This window comes from Leuciscus leuciscus (assembly GCF_965113295.1).
Source record: "Leuciscus leuciscus genome assembly, chromosome: 23".
In the NCBI taxonomy this organism is placed as follows: domain Eukaryota; kingdom Metazoa; phylum Chordata; class Actinopteri; order Cypriniformes; family Leuciscidae; genus Leuciscus; species Leuciscus leuciscus.
This window is the reverse complement of record NC_138747.1, coordinates 11,975,734-11,989,856: the sequence shown is the minus strand read 5'-3', so window position 1 is coordinate 11,989,856 and position 14,123 is coordinate 11,975,734. Positions and strand designations below refer to the sequence as shown.

The 14,123-nt window shown below is 39.4% G+C and overlaps 2 protein-coding genes across 3 annotated transcripts; both read left to right on the top strand.

Annotated features, from left to right (window-relative positions):
- Positions 1 to 68: 68 nt before the first annotated feature.
- otud5b (OTU deubiquitinase 5b) lies at positions 69 to 4,568 on the top strand. Its single transcript, XM_082155705.1, has 9 exons — positions 69 to 841; positions 2,238 to 2,331; positions 2,583 to 2,647; positions 2,781 to 2,937; positions 3,048 to 3,196; positions 3,287 to 3,472; positions 3,555 to 3,762; positions 3,845 to 3,943; positions 4,026 to 4,568. The coding sequence occupies exons 1-9, from the start codon at positions 293 to 295 to the stop codon at positions 4,145 to 4,147; spliced, it is 1,629 nt and encodes a 542-aa protein (XP_082011831.1). The 5' UTR covers positions 69 to 292; the 3' UTR covers positions 4,148 to 4,568.
- A 373-nt stretch (positions 4,569 to 4,941) lies between these two features.
- Positions 4,942 to 14,106, top strand: mon1bb (MON1 secretory trafficking family member Bb). Of its 2 annotated transcripts, XM_082155703.1 has the most exons (7): positions 4,942 to 5,343; positions 5,430 to 5,534; positions 5,626 to 6,192; positions 7,203 to 7,995; positions 12,379 to 12,526; positions 12,826 to 13,000; positions 13,090 to 14,106. In XM_082155703.1, exons 2-7 carry the CDS (start codon positions 5,447 to 5,449, stop codon positions 13,098 to 13,100), a joined length of 1,782 nt encoding a protein of 593 aa, XP_082011829.1. In that variant the 5' UTR covers positions 4,942 to 5,343; positions 5,430 to 5,446; the 3' UTR covers positions 13,101 to 14,106. The 2 variants fall into 2 exon arrangements, with proteins under 2 accessions (XP_082011829.1, XP_082011828.1); XM_082155702.1 differs by having other exon boundaries at positions 4,942 to 5,534.
- The last annotated feature ends 17 nt before the right edge of the window (positions 14,107 to 14,123 follow it).

The window sequence follows — 14,123 nt, the reverse complement described above, 5'->3', positions numbered from 1 at the left end:
TATGAGCCCATTTTGTCAACAAGAAGCAGAGCAGGCGTCGGAAGTGACGTGAAATCGCATTGTGGTTTGTTGATGTTTGTGTCAAACTCTCGGTCGGTCGTTGTTACGAAAGAAAAACCTCGAAACTGAAAGATTTGTGACGACCGTATTATTTCACCGACACCTCGTATTATGTCAGGACGGGGGTGACTATACATGCATCAAAAAGACTGTTTATATACAAGTTTGAAAGGCCGTTTTAGTCTCCGTGTTGTAACACATTACAACACAAATCACCGCAAGCTGGCCAGCGATGACAATCCTCCCAAAGAAGAAACCGGCCTCCACAGCCGGTGGCGTTGATCATACGGACGAAGCGGACAGACGAGGCGGCTCTGAGTCGCACCCTCATCCACTCGCAGGACGATCGGGGTCCCGACCCAGGGCCTCTCCGCCGCCGTGGACATACCAGGCCACACCGCACACGTCCAGAGAGGAGCGGCGGATCGAGGCGAGCGCTCGCCCCCAGCAGGCCTCCCCACAGCCCGGTGCCGCTGGAGCTCCGGTCGTGCAGTGCGAAGGGAGCTCGAACTCGGCTGCGGTCGCAGGTCGTGTCGAGTTACCCTGCGGCACAGGTGGTGTTGGAAGCTGCTGCTCGGGACCTGGACTCAGCAAGCGGAGACGGCAGGCGGTCTGCTCCAGCGGTTTGACAGGTGGAGGAGGTAGAGTGGGAGGAGGAGGAGGAGGAGGGGGCGGTAGTCCAGTATCGGAACCCGAAGAGGGAGCTGGAGGCAACAACAGTGAGGATGAGTATGAGAATGCGGCCAGACTTCAGCTTGTGGATCCCGCCACGGTCGAGCAGGTTCTGGATATTGACAGTTTTCTTACTAGACTGCTTTCTGTGCCAGTTTGAATGACCCATCAAGCATGCTGAGAGCTAACTATATAATAATTTAACCCAATAAAATTCAAATGTTTGAAACTGTGCATTTAAGGGATAGTTTACCCAAATGCCATAGTTTATGCACCTTCCAAACCTGTTTGACTTTTGGTTGTTTTGAGTCTTTTAAATGGATAGTTCACCCAAAAATGAAAATTCTGTCATCATTTACTCGCCCTTATGTTGTTCCAAACCTGTAAGACTTTCGTTTATCATCGGAACATAAATGAAGATGTTTTTGATGAAATCTGAGCTCCATTGACAGCTACACAACTACCACTTTGACGCTTCAAAAAGCTCATAAAGAAATCGTAAAACAAATCCATATGATTTGAGCCATTTAGTCCAAATTTTCTGAAGAGACTCAATCGCTTTTTATGATGAACAGATTGAATTTAGGCTTTTATTCACATATAAACATTGATCAGCAAACATAAACAGAAGCTCAACCGAAACTGCTTGACGCATGAGAACAAATCTCATTGGTTCTTGCGGAAGATCAAAAGTGCTGCGTAACACGAGAATGAACCTTATTGGTTCTCGCACATCAAGCAAACATGCTTTTGTGTCCATTTACCACAACTGATGTGTGGGTTGATGAATGTTTTTATATTTGAACAAACCAGACAATTCATATGGATTAGTTGTGCGATCTCTTTATGAACTTTTTGAGACGTCAAAGTGTCAGTTGGATGGATAGCTGTCAATGGAGGGACAGAAAGCTCTCAAGATTTTATAAAAAAAAAAATATGATGAACGAAAGTCTTATGGGTTTGGAACGACATGAGGGTGAGTTTAATTAATGACAGAATTTTCATTTTTGGATGAGCTAGCCTATCTCTTTAATTATTACAGTTTTGGTTCATTGTTTATATCTTTACTCTATTGAAGCCTATATCTACTATATAGATACTATATCTGCTGAGGTGATCTAATTATAAAAATCATAATTATGACATACAGTCTTAGTTTTGTGACACAAAATCAACATAACCCTACATTAACCCCCACAAAAACTGAAAGTGAACGTTTTCTTTTATTCTTCTGTGGAAAACAAATGATTTTTTAGAAAGTCAAATGAGCTTGTAATGAGAATGAAATTTCCATTTTCCCATTCCTATTAATCTTAAATTGTCCAAACACTTTTTGGGGACACTGTCTGTTTTGGAAATTGGAAAAATGTCATATGTATTCATTGTACTATAATACACTCTTTCTTTCTTTCTTTCTTTCTTTCTTTCTTTCTTTCTTTCTTTCTTTCTTTCTTTCTTTCTTTCTTTCTTTCTTTCTTTCTTTCTTTTTCTTTTTTGACCTACAGCAAGAAGAATGGTTTGAGAAAGCCTTAAGTGAAAAGAAAGGCTTTGAAATAAAAAAAATGAAGGAAGATGGAGCATGTCTTTTCAGAGCAGTCGGTAATATATATATATGTTAAAATATTTATCTTAAACGTATTTCATTTAGGTTATTTACTAAGGCAGCATTTTACATTTTAATTTAAGTTTTTTAAGTGTAAGTTTTTCATTTTAAGTTTAGGTTTTTCATGTAATATCTATTTTAATAATACATTTTATTTTATTTTAGCTTTATTTCAATTACATAAAACGATTTCAATGGTTTTAGTTAATAATAACTATATATGTATGTGTCATTGTTTTTTTTAAAGCTGATCAAGTATATGGGGACCAAGATATGCATGATGTGGTACGGAAGCAGTGTATGGATTACTTGGTGAGTCAGTTAAATATTCAAGAATAAATTATTTGCAATTAAAAAATAATTGGCTTTGAAATGTGAGTTTACCTCTTCTTTTAATTATTGACTGATGTGCCATTTTGATTCATTGTTTATGCTTCAATTCCAGACGAAAAATGCGGATTACTTTTCGAGTTATGTCACAGAGGATTTCACCACATACATTAACAGAAAAAGGAAGAACAACTGCCATGGGAACCACATTGAGATGCAGGCCATGGCAGAAATGTACAACCGGCCGGTGGAGGTTTACCAGAATGGTGCAGGTTAGTTAATGTCTGTTGAATTCCTGCCATCTAATAGGTTGTTTGTGGTGTATTTTAGGATAGAAGAGGAAATACGTTTTTAATATTATTTGACAAATCCCGTCTTACAGAGCCAATTAATACGTTCCACGGCATCCAAGAGAACAACGATGAGCCGATACGTGTCAGTTACCACAAGAACATCCATTATAACTCTGTGGTCAATCCCCACAAGGCCAGTGTTGGGGTGGGGCTGGGCCTCCCCTCCTTTAAACCGGGGGTAGGTGTTGTAAATAAGACACGTAAATACAAGTATTTATTTATATGAGGATTTTTCTCTGCTAATGTCCGTTATACTGTCTCTATGTAGTACGCTGACCAGAGTCTCATGAAAAACGCTATTAAGACGTCTGAGGAGTCTTGGATTGAGCAGCAGATGCTGGAGGACAAGAAGAGAGCATCAGATTGGGAGGCCACCAATGAGGCCATCGAGGAACAGGTGGCCCGCGAGTCCTACTTGCAGTGGCTTCAGGACCAAGAGAAGCAAGCGAGACAGGTATGACACCATCCCACGACCAAATCAAAGCAAGTTCAAACAAACAACTTTGACACACTTCCCTCTCTGCTTTTCCATTCAGCCTCGTAAAGCTAGTGCCACCTGCAGCTCTGCCACAGCCGCCACATCCAGTGGCTTTGAGGAGTGGGGATGCAGGTCCCCTCGCCAGCGCAGCTCCGCCCCCTCTCCAGAGCATCCAGGCCCGGCTCACCTTGAACCCACCGTCAAACCCCCCTCCCCAGCAGGAGCCTCACTGGTTCTTCCCAAACCCCCATCACCATGTGCCCCAGGTCTGTATATGAATGTTTTCTTTACTTGCGCTAATGCACACTTCTCGCTTACTAACCGGTTCTTTCTTGATTTCTTCTCAAGGTCCAAGTCATCAGTCTTCTGCCAACTCTTCCCATGTGTCTCTCTACCCAACCCGGGGGTACAGGACACTAATGCAGGATATGTCACCTGCTGCCTTTGGTACGGCATTGTACGCTTTAGTAGAAATGTTTGTTAACTTATAATTCATGTCTTTGTTAATTAGGTGGTTATTTTTTTTTAGGTTTAACAGATTGGGAAGATGACGACGTTCTGGCTTCAGTTCTGGCTGCTTCACAACAAGAATACCTCGATAGCTTGAAGAAAAACGCAATGCACAGAGAATCTTCTCCAGACTGCAGTTGATATATTGGACAGCATAACTTGCAGCACAAACCATTGAACAGCTGCATTTCTTTATTTCAACACCATGCAATGTTTCATCCTCACCCCTCTTTATAAATACCACTGTATACTGATCTTTCCCAGGGTTTTTTTTTTTTTTTTTTTTTTGCTAACCCATTTTCCTTCATTTCATTAAACTCCATGGACCTAGTTAGGTGCATGTTTAAATAAACATTGTAAAATTAATATTAAAAATATCATCTCAACTGTTTATTATTATCAGGTGTTTTCATTATTTGAGCACAATAAATTATACTAATTAGTATATGAATGTTGAAAATGTTGTGACCTCCCCCCTCCCCCCTAATTTTTGCTATATAGACCAATGCAGCACAGCAAGCTGCAGGATATATAAAGAGAATCAATAAACAATTCAAAATCATATGTTGATGTTTGTACATTGTCAAAAGCATTTAGTGAAACCTGAAATTTCTGTATTGAATATCTTAACTAATATCTTAACATACTATAACGCATATCATCAAACTGCTACAATAATTGGTAAAAGAAAAGTTTGTAATATGTATATGTTTTTTAGTAAAGTAAAAAAAAAAAAAATCTCATATATATATATATATATATATATGTATATGTGTGTGTGTGTGTAAGTGTAAATATAATTATACATAGTAAATGACTGGATTATTTTTCACTGGTCGTCTCGCACTTTTAAATATGCTTACATTGTATTTCATTGTGGTCCTCTATTTTGAAATATGCCAACCGGAAGTGGTTGTGGATATTTGTTTTGCAGTGTTTTTAACGTCAAGCTTCCTGGAGCACCGGCGGCTGAGTCAGTTGCGCTGAGCAAAAACGAAATATGCTCTTGGTTTTTAATGTTCGTTAATAATTTATTCCACCAGACATGAATGTGATTATGACGAGTAGTGAAATTGTTCACTCGAGGAGTCATTTATCGGGGAGATTATTAGCTTTTCCCATAAATAACGTAGATTAGCTTTCTGTCCGGTAATCTGGTTAATAGTTCTATGATTTTAACCAGTTAATGTTATTTATCGAAGTCATTCATTGTTATTAAACTATCTGCGGCAGAAGACGTGCGTGACGGTGTTAAACTCCACGAGCCGTGCAGAGATGGGATAACAGCAGTAACGTTAATCAGATTAAACGTGTTAGACTTTACTGTTATACACGAAGTACGAACCTTTATTAGTTAAATGCTTTACTGATATATTTGTCATTTGATGGGTGTCATTAAGTCACTTTCTCAATTTAAATTCAGTTGTTTTACATGTTGTCATGGATCCGAGCAGTCAACAGAGTGGGAATATGGAGGAAGTGAAGATATTTGATCCATCCATTCTTCCACAATGTCTTGATCAGATAGGTAATGTTTTGGGTGGTGCCTTTTTATTACTAATTTAAACTTGTGTTACAGTGGGTACCATGCTGATGCAGATTTCTACTCTACTCTCCAGATTTTGCTTATTCAGACAGTGAGGTCCCATCAGAAAACCACTGTGTGAATGAAGATCACATGATGCCTTCAGACCCAGAGGGGCTCTTGGACTCAGCAGACCCTACATCAGAGGAGAGCAACCAACCGCAAGAGCCTTCAACAGATATGCAGAAGCTCCACATCGATGATGACAGGTCTCTGTGTGCTGGTGGTTCGGAGACTGATTCTGGGAAAGCATCCGAGGACTCTGCATTAGTTGACAATGGCCATGATGACTCGAGTGAGTTTGTTGTAACTGTGTTAGCCCGGGGGAAGATGGAAGAGCAGGGAATGGGAATCAAAGGAGCCTCGTCCCCTCTATGCGAGACCGCCACACCTCTGGGACCCCCTTCGCACAGGAACGAGGATGTGACGGCGGAAAGTTGGAGACAGCACAGGAAGCATGTGTTTGTGTTGAGCGAGGCTGGGAAGCCCATTTATTCCCGATATGGAAGTGAGGAGGCTCTGTCCTCCACTATGGGAGTGATGATGGCGCTGGTGTCCTTCGTGCAAAGTGGAGACAACATCATCCGTTCAGTCTACTCCGGTAAGTTCTTTGTGACGTCGAACTGATGGAAAAGGGCATGCTTTATTTGCTCATTTACTCATAATCTTTCTCTTCTGGGAAAACAGACCAGAATTATTGATGACTCATCTTGCACTCAGGGGCGTATGCAAATCTTTGTCCAATCAGGTGCTCTCTATAATGAGCAAGCTCCTCCCTATCTCATGACACTGACTAGGAAATCAGGGATCTTTAAGTGTATAATTTAATTTCACTTATTTGATTTTTCATGTAGTTGAATATTGTTAGGTTTGTACCTTTAACTGTTTTTTAGTGAGTAAAAATGTGCAAAGTTTGTCAGACAAGACCAATCTATCTTTTATTGTAAATCTGTTGAATACATTTTTATGAACAATTTTTTTTTTTTAAGGAAACAACAAACAAACAAACATGCATACAATAAATGTATGTGACTCAGTTTTACCAACAGTTACCAAGTTATTTAGCTGTAGTTTTAAAGGGAAAAATATATTTTCTATTCTTAATTAAATTTTATATAAAAACACACAACTGTTAAAAAATGTGGTATTCTTTTTTTTAATGTTTTTGAAAGAATTCTCTTACGCTTACCAAGGCTGCATTTATCTGATAAAAAATTGTGTGAAAACAGTAATATTTTACAATATCATTACAATTTAAAATAACTTTTCTATTTGAACACATTTTAAAATGTGATTTATTCCTTTTGGCAAAGCTGCATTTTCATCATCATTACTCCAGTGTTCAGTGTCACACGACCCTTCAGAAATCATTCTAACATGCTGATTTAGTGCTCAAGAAACATTTCTTCTCAATTCTTCTTCATTATCAATGTTAAAAAGAGTTTTGCTCCTTAATATTTTTGTGAAAACTGTTAATACATCTTATTGACCCCACACTTTTCAACGGTAGTGTATATTGTTCACATTTGTGAAAAACGTAGCTGGTGTCAATGAATCATCTACTTAAATAACGGCTTAAATAACTTCATCTGGTTTATTCTCTCCTGATAGACGAGCACACGGTTGTGTTCATGCAGCGGGGTCCTCTGGTGCTGGTGTCCGTCTCCAGCAGCCGTCAGTCAGAGCAGCAGCTCCGGAATGAGCTTCTCTACGTCTACAACCAAATCGTCAGCATGCTCACGCAGGCCAGCATCACCCGCATCTTCGAGCACAAGAAAAACTACGACCTGCGTCGTCTGCTGGCCGGCTCGGAGAAGATTCTCGACGGCCTCCTTGACCTTGTGGACTCAGACCCCAGCCTCTTACTCTGCGCTGTGCACTGTCTCCCCTTGGCCTCATCTCTCAGGGACTCCCTCAGTCAGATTCTCCAGAAGGCCATCACGCCCAACCTGGTCTTCTCCATCCTCATAGCCAAGAACCAGCTGCTCACCATAGTGCAAGAAAAGATGGTCATCGACGATGCCCGACTGGAACCTGCCGACCTCCACCTTCTGCTGAACCTCATTGGGGCGTCGTCCGCCTTCCAGGCCGGGGAGATCTGGACGCCCATCTGCCTGCCCAGTTTTAACCCTGACTGTTACTTTTATGCATACATCTCCTATCTGGACCCTCCTGAATGTACTGTTTGTCTGGTTCTTCTCTCCACCGATAAAGAGGCGTTTTATTCGGTAGCCGAGTGTAAGAGGAAGATCGAGGAGGCTATGCAAGCGCAAAATGCGCTGAACGCCATATCGAAAGCTCACTCGTACAGCGTTAGTCAGGTGGGTGTGTCTGACCTCAGGCATTTCATGTACAAGCCCTTCGACGTGCCAGACAACCATCGGCAGCTGACGCAGTTCACCAGGTGAGTCATTTGCGTTGAGGATTGAGAGTCTCATGAAATCTTTTGAGAACATGTCCATCTCATATTTCATCGCAAAATAAATAAGAAATTATATATTTATTTAAATGGAACTAAAATAAGGCTTTATTTTCTTAAAGGGATAGTTCACCCAAAAAAGAAAAATCTGTCATCATTTACTCACCCTCAAGTTGTTTCGAAACCTGTATGAATTTCTTTCATTTGCTGAACACAAAAGAGGATATTTTGAAGAATGTCGGTAACCCAAAACAGTTGATGCACCCAATTGACTTCGATTGCATTATTTTCCATACTATGGAAGTCAATGGGGTTTGGGTTACAAACAATGGGGTTACATAAAACTTTTTGGGTGAACTATCCCTTTAAGATCTGCATTTTCATGAGAGTTTAGGCAAGGCAAGTTTATTTATATAGCACATTTCATACGCTATGGCAATTCAAAGTGCTTTACAGAAAATTAAAACGGTTATTAAAGAAATTAAAAGAGATATATGATACATTTATAAAATGAATTAAAAGAGTAAAAAGATGATACATAGATAAACTTCTCATCTGGCAAAACACCGGTGTATCACATTTTTCACAACTCCCAGTTTTATTCTGAGATTTTCCCATGGGGCCAGTTGTTCAAAGGTAAGCTGATCAGATTTTGGTTATCGGATTGGATCAAATCTTGAAAATGGGTTGTTCAAAAGGGAAAGAAGGAATCTGAAATCAGATTAGATCATGGAATCCAATCCTAGTTTTAATCTGGATCAAACTTTCAGTTTGTGTTGTTCAAAACTTGTCAGTAGGATTTGGATAACTTTGATCCAAAAAAACAGGATTATCCTGATCCCAACAGGGGGTAAGATTTCAAGGTGGATTCCAGGAAGAAAATGTAGTAAAACTTTAAAATTGGTCAAAAATACAACATTTGTATCATGTAATATACACACACACTCATATTTTTATTTTGCTTTTGATGGCGCCATTAAATAATCCCCAAACAGCTGTAAAAATCAAACAAAAATATTATTTGTTTGTTTTATCACTGTTTCTAAACTACATTGGCACAATCATATGAGATGAACCAGTCAAAAGATCTTTCAAAGGGAACACAAAAGTGTTTTTGTTGAACGCTATACGAAGCTTTTGAGAAAAAAAAAAAAAAGAGAACACAAAAGCATTGAAATATTATTTTTTTCCCTATCTCATATTTTTTAAATGACCATGACCAAAAAGTTTACATCCAGATCAGGGTGATCCAATCCAATTTTGCTTTGAAAAACCGGCACAAAAGTAAGATGGATTACCTGATCCTGGATAGCAAAACATGGGATTTCCAAATCCAGATCATTCTGATCCAGAATAAACTTTTTGAACAACTGGCCCATGGTGATTAAACTGTGTCTGTGGTGTTATTTTGGCGCCTAAGGAATCTATTGGACGTCTCCGATGGACCCGATTTTTCCCTAAAATCGGACAGGAGAATCTCTAGGACTGACCTCGGGTTTACTGTCATCAGTCCGCACCCCAAAAACCAATTTGTTCGGAAGCTCTAGGAATGGAATCAATCCGGAATCAATCCAGTCCGCACCCCACAAAACTTTGAGTTTAATCACGTCAAACTCACTACTCCACCACAGACCCCGGCCATCAGCATGGTTTCATCTCTCTTACCCAATTCTCAGTGCAATTTGAGTTCAGTTTAGAATAAAAAGGAGGATGCAAAATAAAGTACAGTGTAATCAGTGCACAGCTAAACAGTGTTTTGAGTGTGTCAAACAGTGTTTGTGTTTTGATTCTGGATTTGAATGTGAGTACTGTAGGAGCACATCTGATCTCTTCTGGAAGGTGGTTCCAGCTGCGCCTGGCATAGTAGCTAAAAGCGGACTCGCCATGCTTAGAGTGAACTCTTGGTATTTCTAGCTGATGTGATCCTAATGATCTGAGTGATCTGTTAGGTTTATATTTAGTGAGCATATCTGCTATGTGTTGAGGTCCTAGGCCATTGAGTGATTAATACCAGTAATAATACTTTAAAATCAATCCTAAATGTAACTGGGAGCCAATGTAAAGACCTGAGGACTGATGTGATATGTTCATATTTTCTGGTTCTCCTCAGAATTCCTGGCAGCAGCGTTCTGTATGAGCTGCAACTGTCTTATGGTATATTTGGGAAGGCCAGTGAGTCCATTACAATAATCCACCCTGCTGGTGATGAAAGCATGAACACATTTTTCTAAGTCTTGTCTGGAAACAAAGCATCTAATTCTTGAAATATTTTTCAGATGATAGTATGCTGATTTAGTTATTGCTTTGACATGACTACTGAAACTAAGGTCTGACTCCAGAATCACACTGAGATTCCTGACTTGATTTTTAGTTGTTTGACCCTTAGTGTCAAGGTATGCGTTCACCTTGAGAACTTCATCTTTGTTTCCAAACGCAATGACTTCGGTTTTGTTTTTGTTTAAATGAAGAAAGTTTTGCCACATCCAACTGTTGACTTCTTCAATGCATTGGCACATAGAGTCAGTAATCGTTAGGCAATAGGGCTAAATAGATTTGTGTTTCATCAATTTGGTTCTTCTTCATTATTTGGCTCATTGGGAGCATTTACAGGTTGAACAGGAGTGGTGCAAGAATTGAGCCTTGAGGGACTCTGCATGTCATGGATGTCCATTCAGACTTATGGTCTCCTATACTCACATAACCTCTCCCTCCTAAGTATGACCTGAACCATTTTAGGACTATCCCAGAAAGCCTGACCCGGTTTTCCAGCCTATCAAGAAGTATGTAATGATCGACTGTCAAATGCAGCATTGAGGTCGAGTAGTACCAGAATTGATGTTTTGCCTGTATAACTATTTAACCGAATATCGTTTATTATCTTTATGAGCCCTGTCTCTGTGCTGTGATGTGGTCGGAAACCAGATTGAAAATTGTCCATTTCTATCCATTTGAGGTTAGGAAGTTGTTCAGCTGATTGAAGACAACTTTTTCAATGATCTTGCCTATGAAAGGAAGATTTGAGATTGGTCTGTAATTGCTCAATATGTTGCTATCCAGATTGCTCTTTTTCAGGAGGGGCTTGACAACTGCAGTTTTAAGGGACTTTGGAAAAGTCCCAGAGAGAAGTGAGGAGTTTACCACTTCTAGGAGATCTGCTTCTAAACAGTTTAACACACTTTTGAAAAAGGAGGTGGGGATTGTGTCAAGAGCGCAGGTTGATGTTTTAAGGTGCTGTACTGTTTCTTCCAAAATGTTACCATTAATTTCTTCGAAATCAGACATAGTAACTTTCTGAGGATGTGGTCTGATCTGTCTTACGTCAGTGCCACATGAGGATATGCTGATCGCCTTTCTGATAATATTGATTTTCTCAGAGAAGAAGGAAGCAAACTCATTGCATTTGCTGTCTGAGAGCATTTCACTGGGAATCTGGCTTTTGGGGGGGGGGGGGTTGTTAGACTCTCTACAGTAGCAAAAAGAGTGCGTGTGTTATTTATGTTTTTGTTTATAATATTTGAGAAGAAAGTCTGTCTAGCTTTGCCTAGTTCCACATTGAAAGCATGAAGGCTGTCTTTATAGATGTTATAATGGACTACAAGTGTTGTCTTGGACGCCACATGCGCTCTGCTTTTCTGCATTGTCTTTTCATATTTTGCACTGCTGTTGAGTTTCTCCAAGGTGCTTTTTGTCTACCACATTTGTTCCTCTAATTCTCATTAACCTCATGCAAAATATAATTTTTATGTTGTGGCTGATAAATGCATATATTAAAATTCTATTCTATTTTGTCAGAATAAAAAATATATAAAAAAAATAACACTGAAAGTGCATTATTGTAATGTTACATAAAACGTCTTCATTTTCTTCATGCAAGATATAATAGCTTTTATTTTATACGAAAATCAGGCTATTAAATCAAAGCTATTAAAAATCTGAAGTGCTATATTATATTAACAATACATAAATAACTACTTGTTTTCAATTGGCAATTTTTTTTATGGATTTTGTCAAACACTTTGCAAACGAGAACAAGCCTTTCCCTAATGCTGATTTGTCCTCAGCATCTCCACAAATAACTTTTTAACAGTATCTTTGAGCTTAATATTTTCACTGTAAACCTCTCACATATTTCCCAAATTAATTTCACCAAGGACAGAAATCGAAAGCACGTTTTCTTCATTTATCCTCTATTGTTTGATGCCAAATGCATTGGCTTTTATTGAGAGCACTCTGTTTGTCATGAGATGTTCTTTACAATGTAGGACCACTAATATAATATCCGAAAATGTTTATGAATGACGTACAGAAATGAGATTTAAAGCACAAAGACACCATTGTTTTTCTCTGTCTCATGGCTTCTCTGCGCAGCCCAGAGATGGAGGCCCCTTACGGCAGTGAGGAGGAGCAGACGAGACTCCTGGACCTGTACAGAGACATGCACAGCCGGATCCACAGCACCTCACGCCCCCTCAAGCTCATCTACCACGTGGCCGAACGCGAGACTCTGCTGGCCTGGGTATGTGAACAGTAACTGCTGTCACACGCATCTGTTCTCAGTACTCTGAGAGCAAAACATGTTGATGTTGTGCTTTCCACCTCGCCTGGTGCTTTCACACGCTCTCCGGCAAGACCTTGAAGATCGAGTTACCTTCAAGGCCTCCGAGCGGCAGTCAAAAGGCAGATTATGCAAATTAGGATCCTGACCTTGCTCCAAATGGAGTCGCGTTGTGATTGATTATTTGGCTGCGTCCTTGAAAATATTCTCAGGTTAATTACGAGTTGCCCAAAGCAAGTGAATTCAATTTCTCATTTCAGGTCACGAGTAAGTTTGAGCTGTACACGTGCTTCAGCCCCCTTGTCACGAAAACCTGTGCCATCAACGCCATCACCAAACTGCTGCGCTGGATCAAGAAGGAGGAAGACCGTCTGTTTATCCGATACCCTTCGAAATACTCCACAACCCCCAACCCCAGTAAGAGCTCTAAAGGAGGTAAGAGTCAAACTGAATCAGATTATGATTTCTTGGTCTTTTACAAGATTCCCTCCATCTACTGACCATTTGCATTGATTTGGTTTCAGATGGACACTGATCACACCGACCCGCGGTGATCCAATCGCTAAAATGGCAGGACGTGCATCTCTGCATTCTTAACTCAGTTTAGTAATACAATGGAGATGATTCAACCAAATGATCATAAATAATCCACCGTGGGTAAATAAGTTATGTAAAGCTGCTGTTTGTTTGTCCATTTGACATCCTGGACTGGATCTGATTTTATACATTTAAGAAAAAAAAAAAAGAAATATATAAAAAACACATATTTTGTGAAAATTATAAACACCAGAAACAACTTTACTCAGCAAAAGGTCCAATAAACTGTGGATTTTTTTTTTTTTTCAGAACTGGTGGCAATGGTTGATTATTGACGCTGTAACTGGATTGTTTTACTTTACATTTGGTAATGTAATTGCATATAGATTAGAAACTGTTAATGCGATAAACTGAAATGATCAAATGTGGTGTTCCGATGTCTGGATCAGAATAATTTACCTCTTAATTTAGCGTGGCTGCTCGAGCTGTGCATTGTCACAATGCACCTTTTCTGGTTGTTCATTGTACTTGTGATGTATTCTTTTAGCGGTTCACTTTGACTTTGTCTTATATGGTTTTGCATTTGAAACCGAACAGACCAAACCTTGCTCCATTTTAATTAAAGAATATAACATGAGGTGAAACTTATCAGAAGATCATAAGAGTCTTTACTATGGGATTAATGTTCTTTCTTTTCTGTTTTCAGTTAGGTTACTGCACAGCATGTGTAGTTTAATGTTGTGTATGAGTTTTTGTTTCCGGTTGGATTTGCCAGTCATGAATTGTGACATTTACTTTTCTGGCATGTGCACAATGATGTCATCAAATCATAATATCAAGATCACCATAAAATGTAGGTTAAAACCACTGGACATAATAGGAAAAATACTCAGTGTATGACAATATACTTGCAATTTTCTCAAGTTTGCTTTTCTGGAAAAAAACATTTGTATTCAAGAGGAATAATATATTGGTGCTGTAATAAATCTGAGGTTGCTCAAGTACATCTTGTATTCTGAAA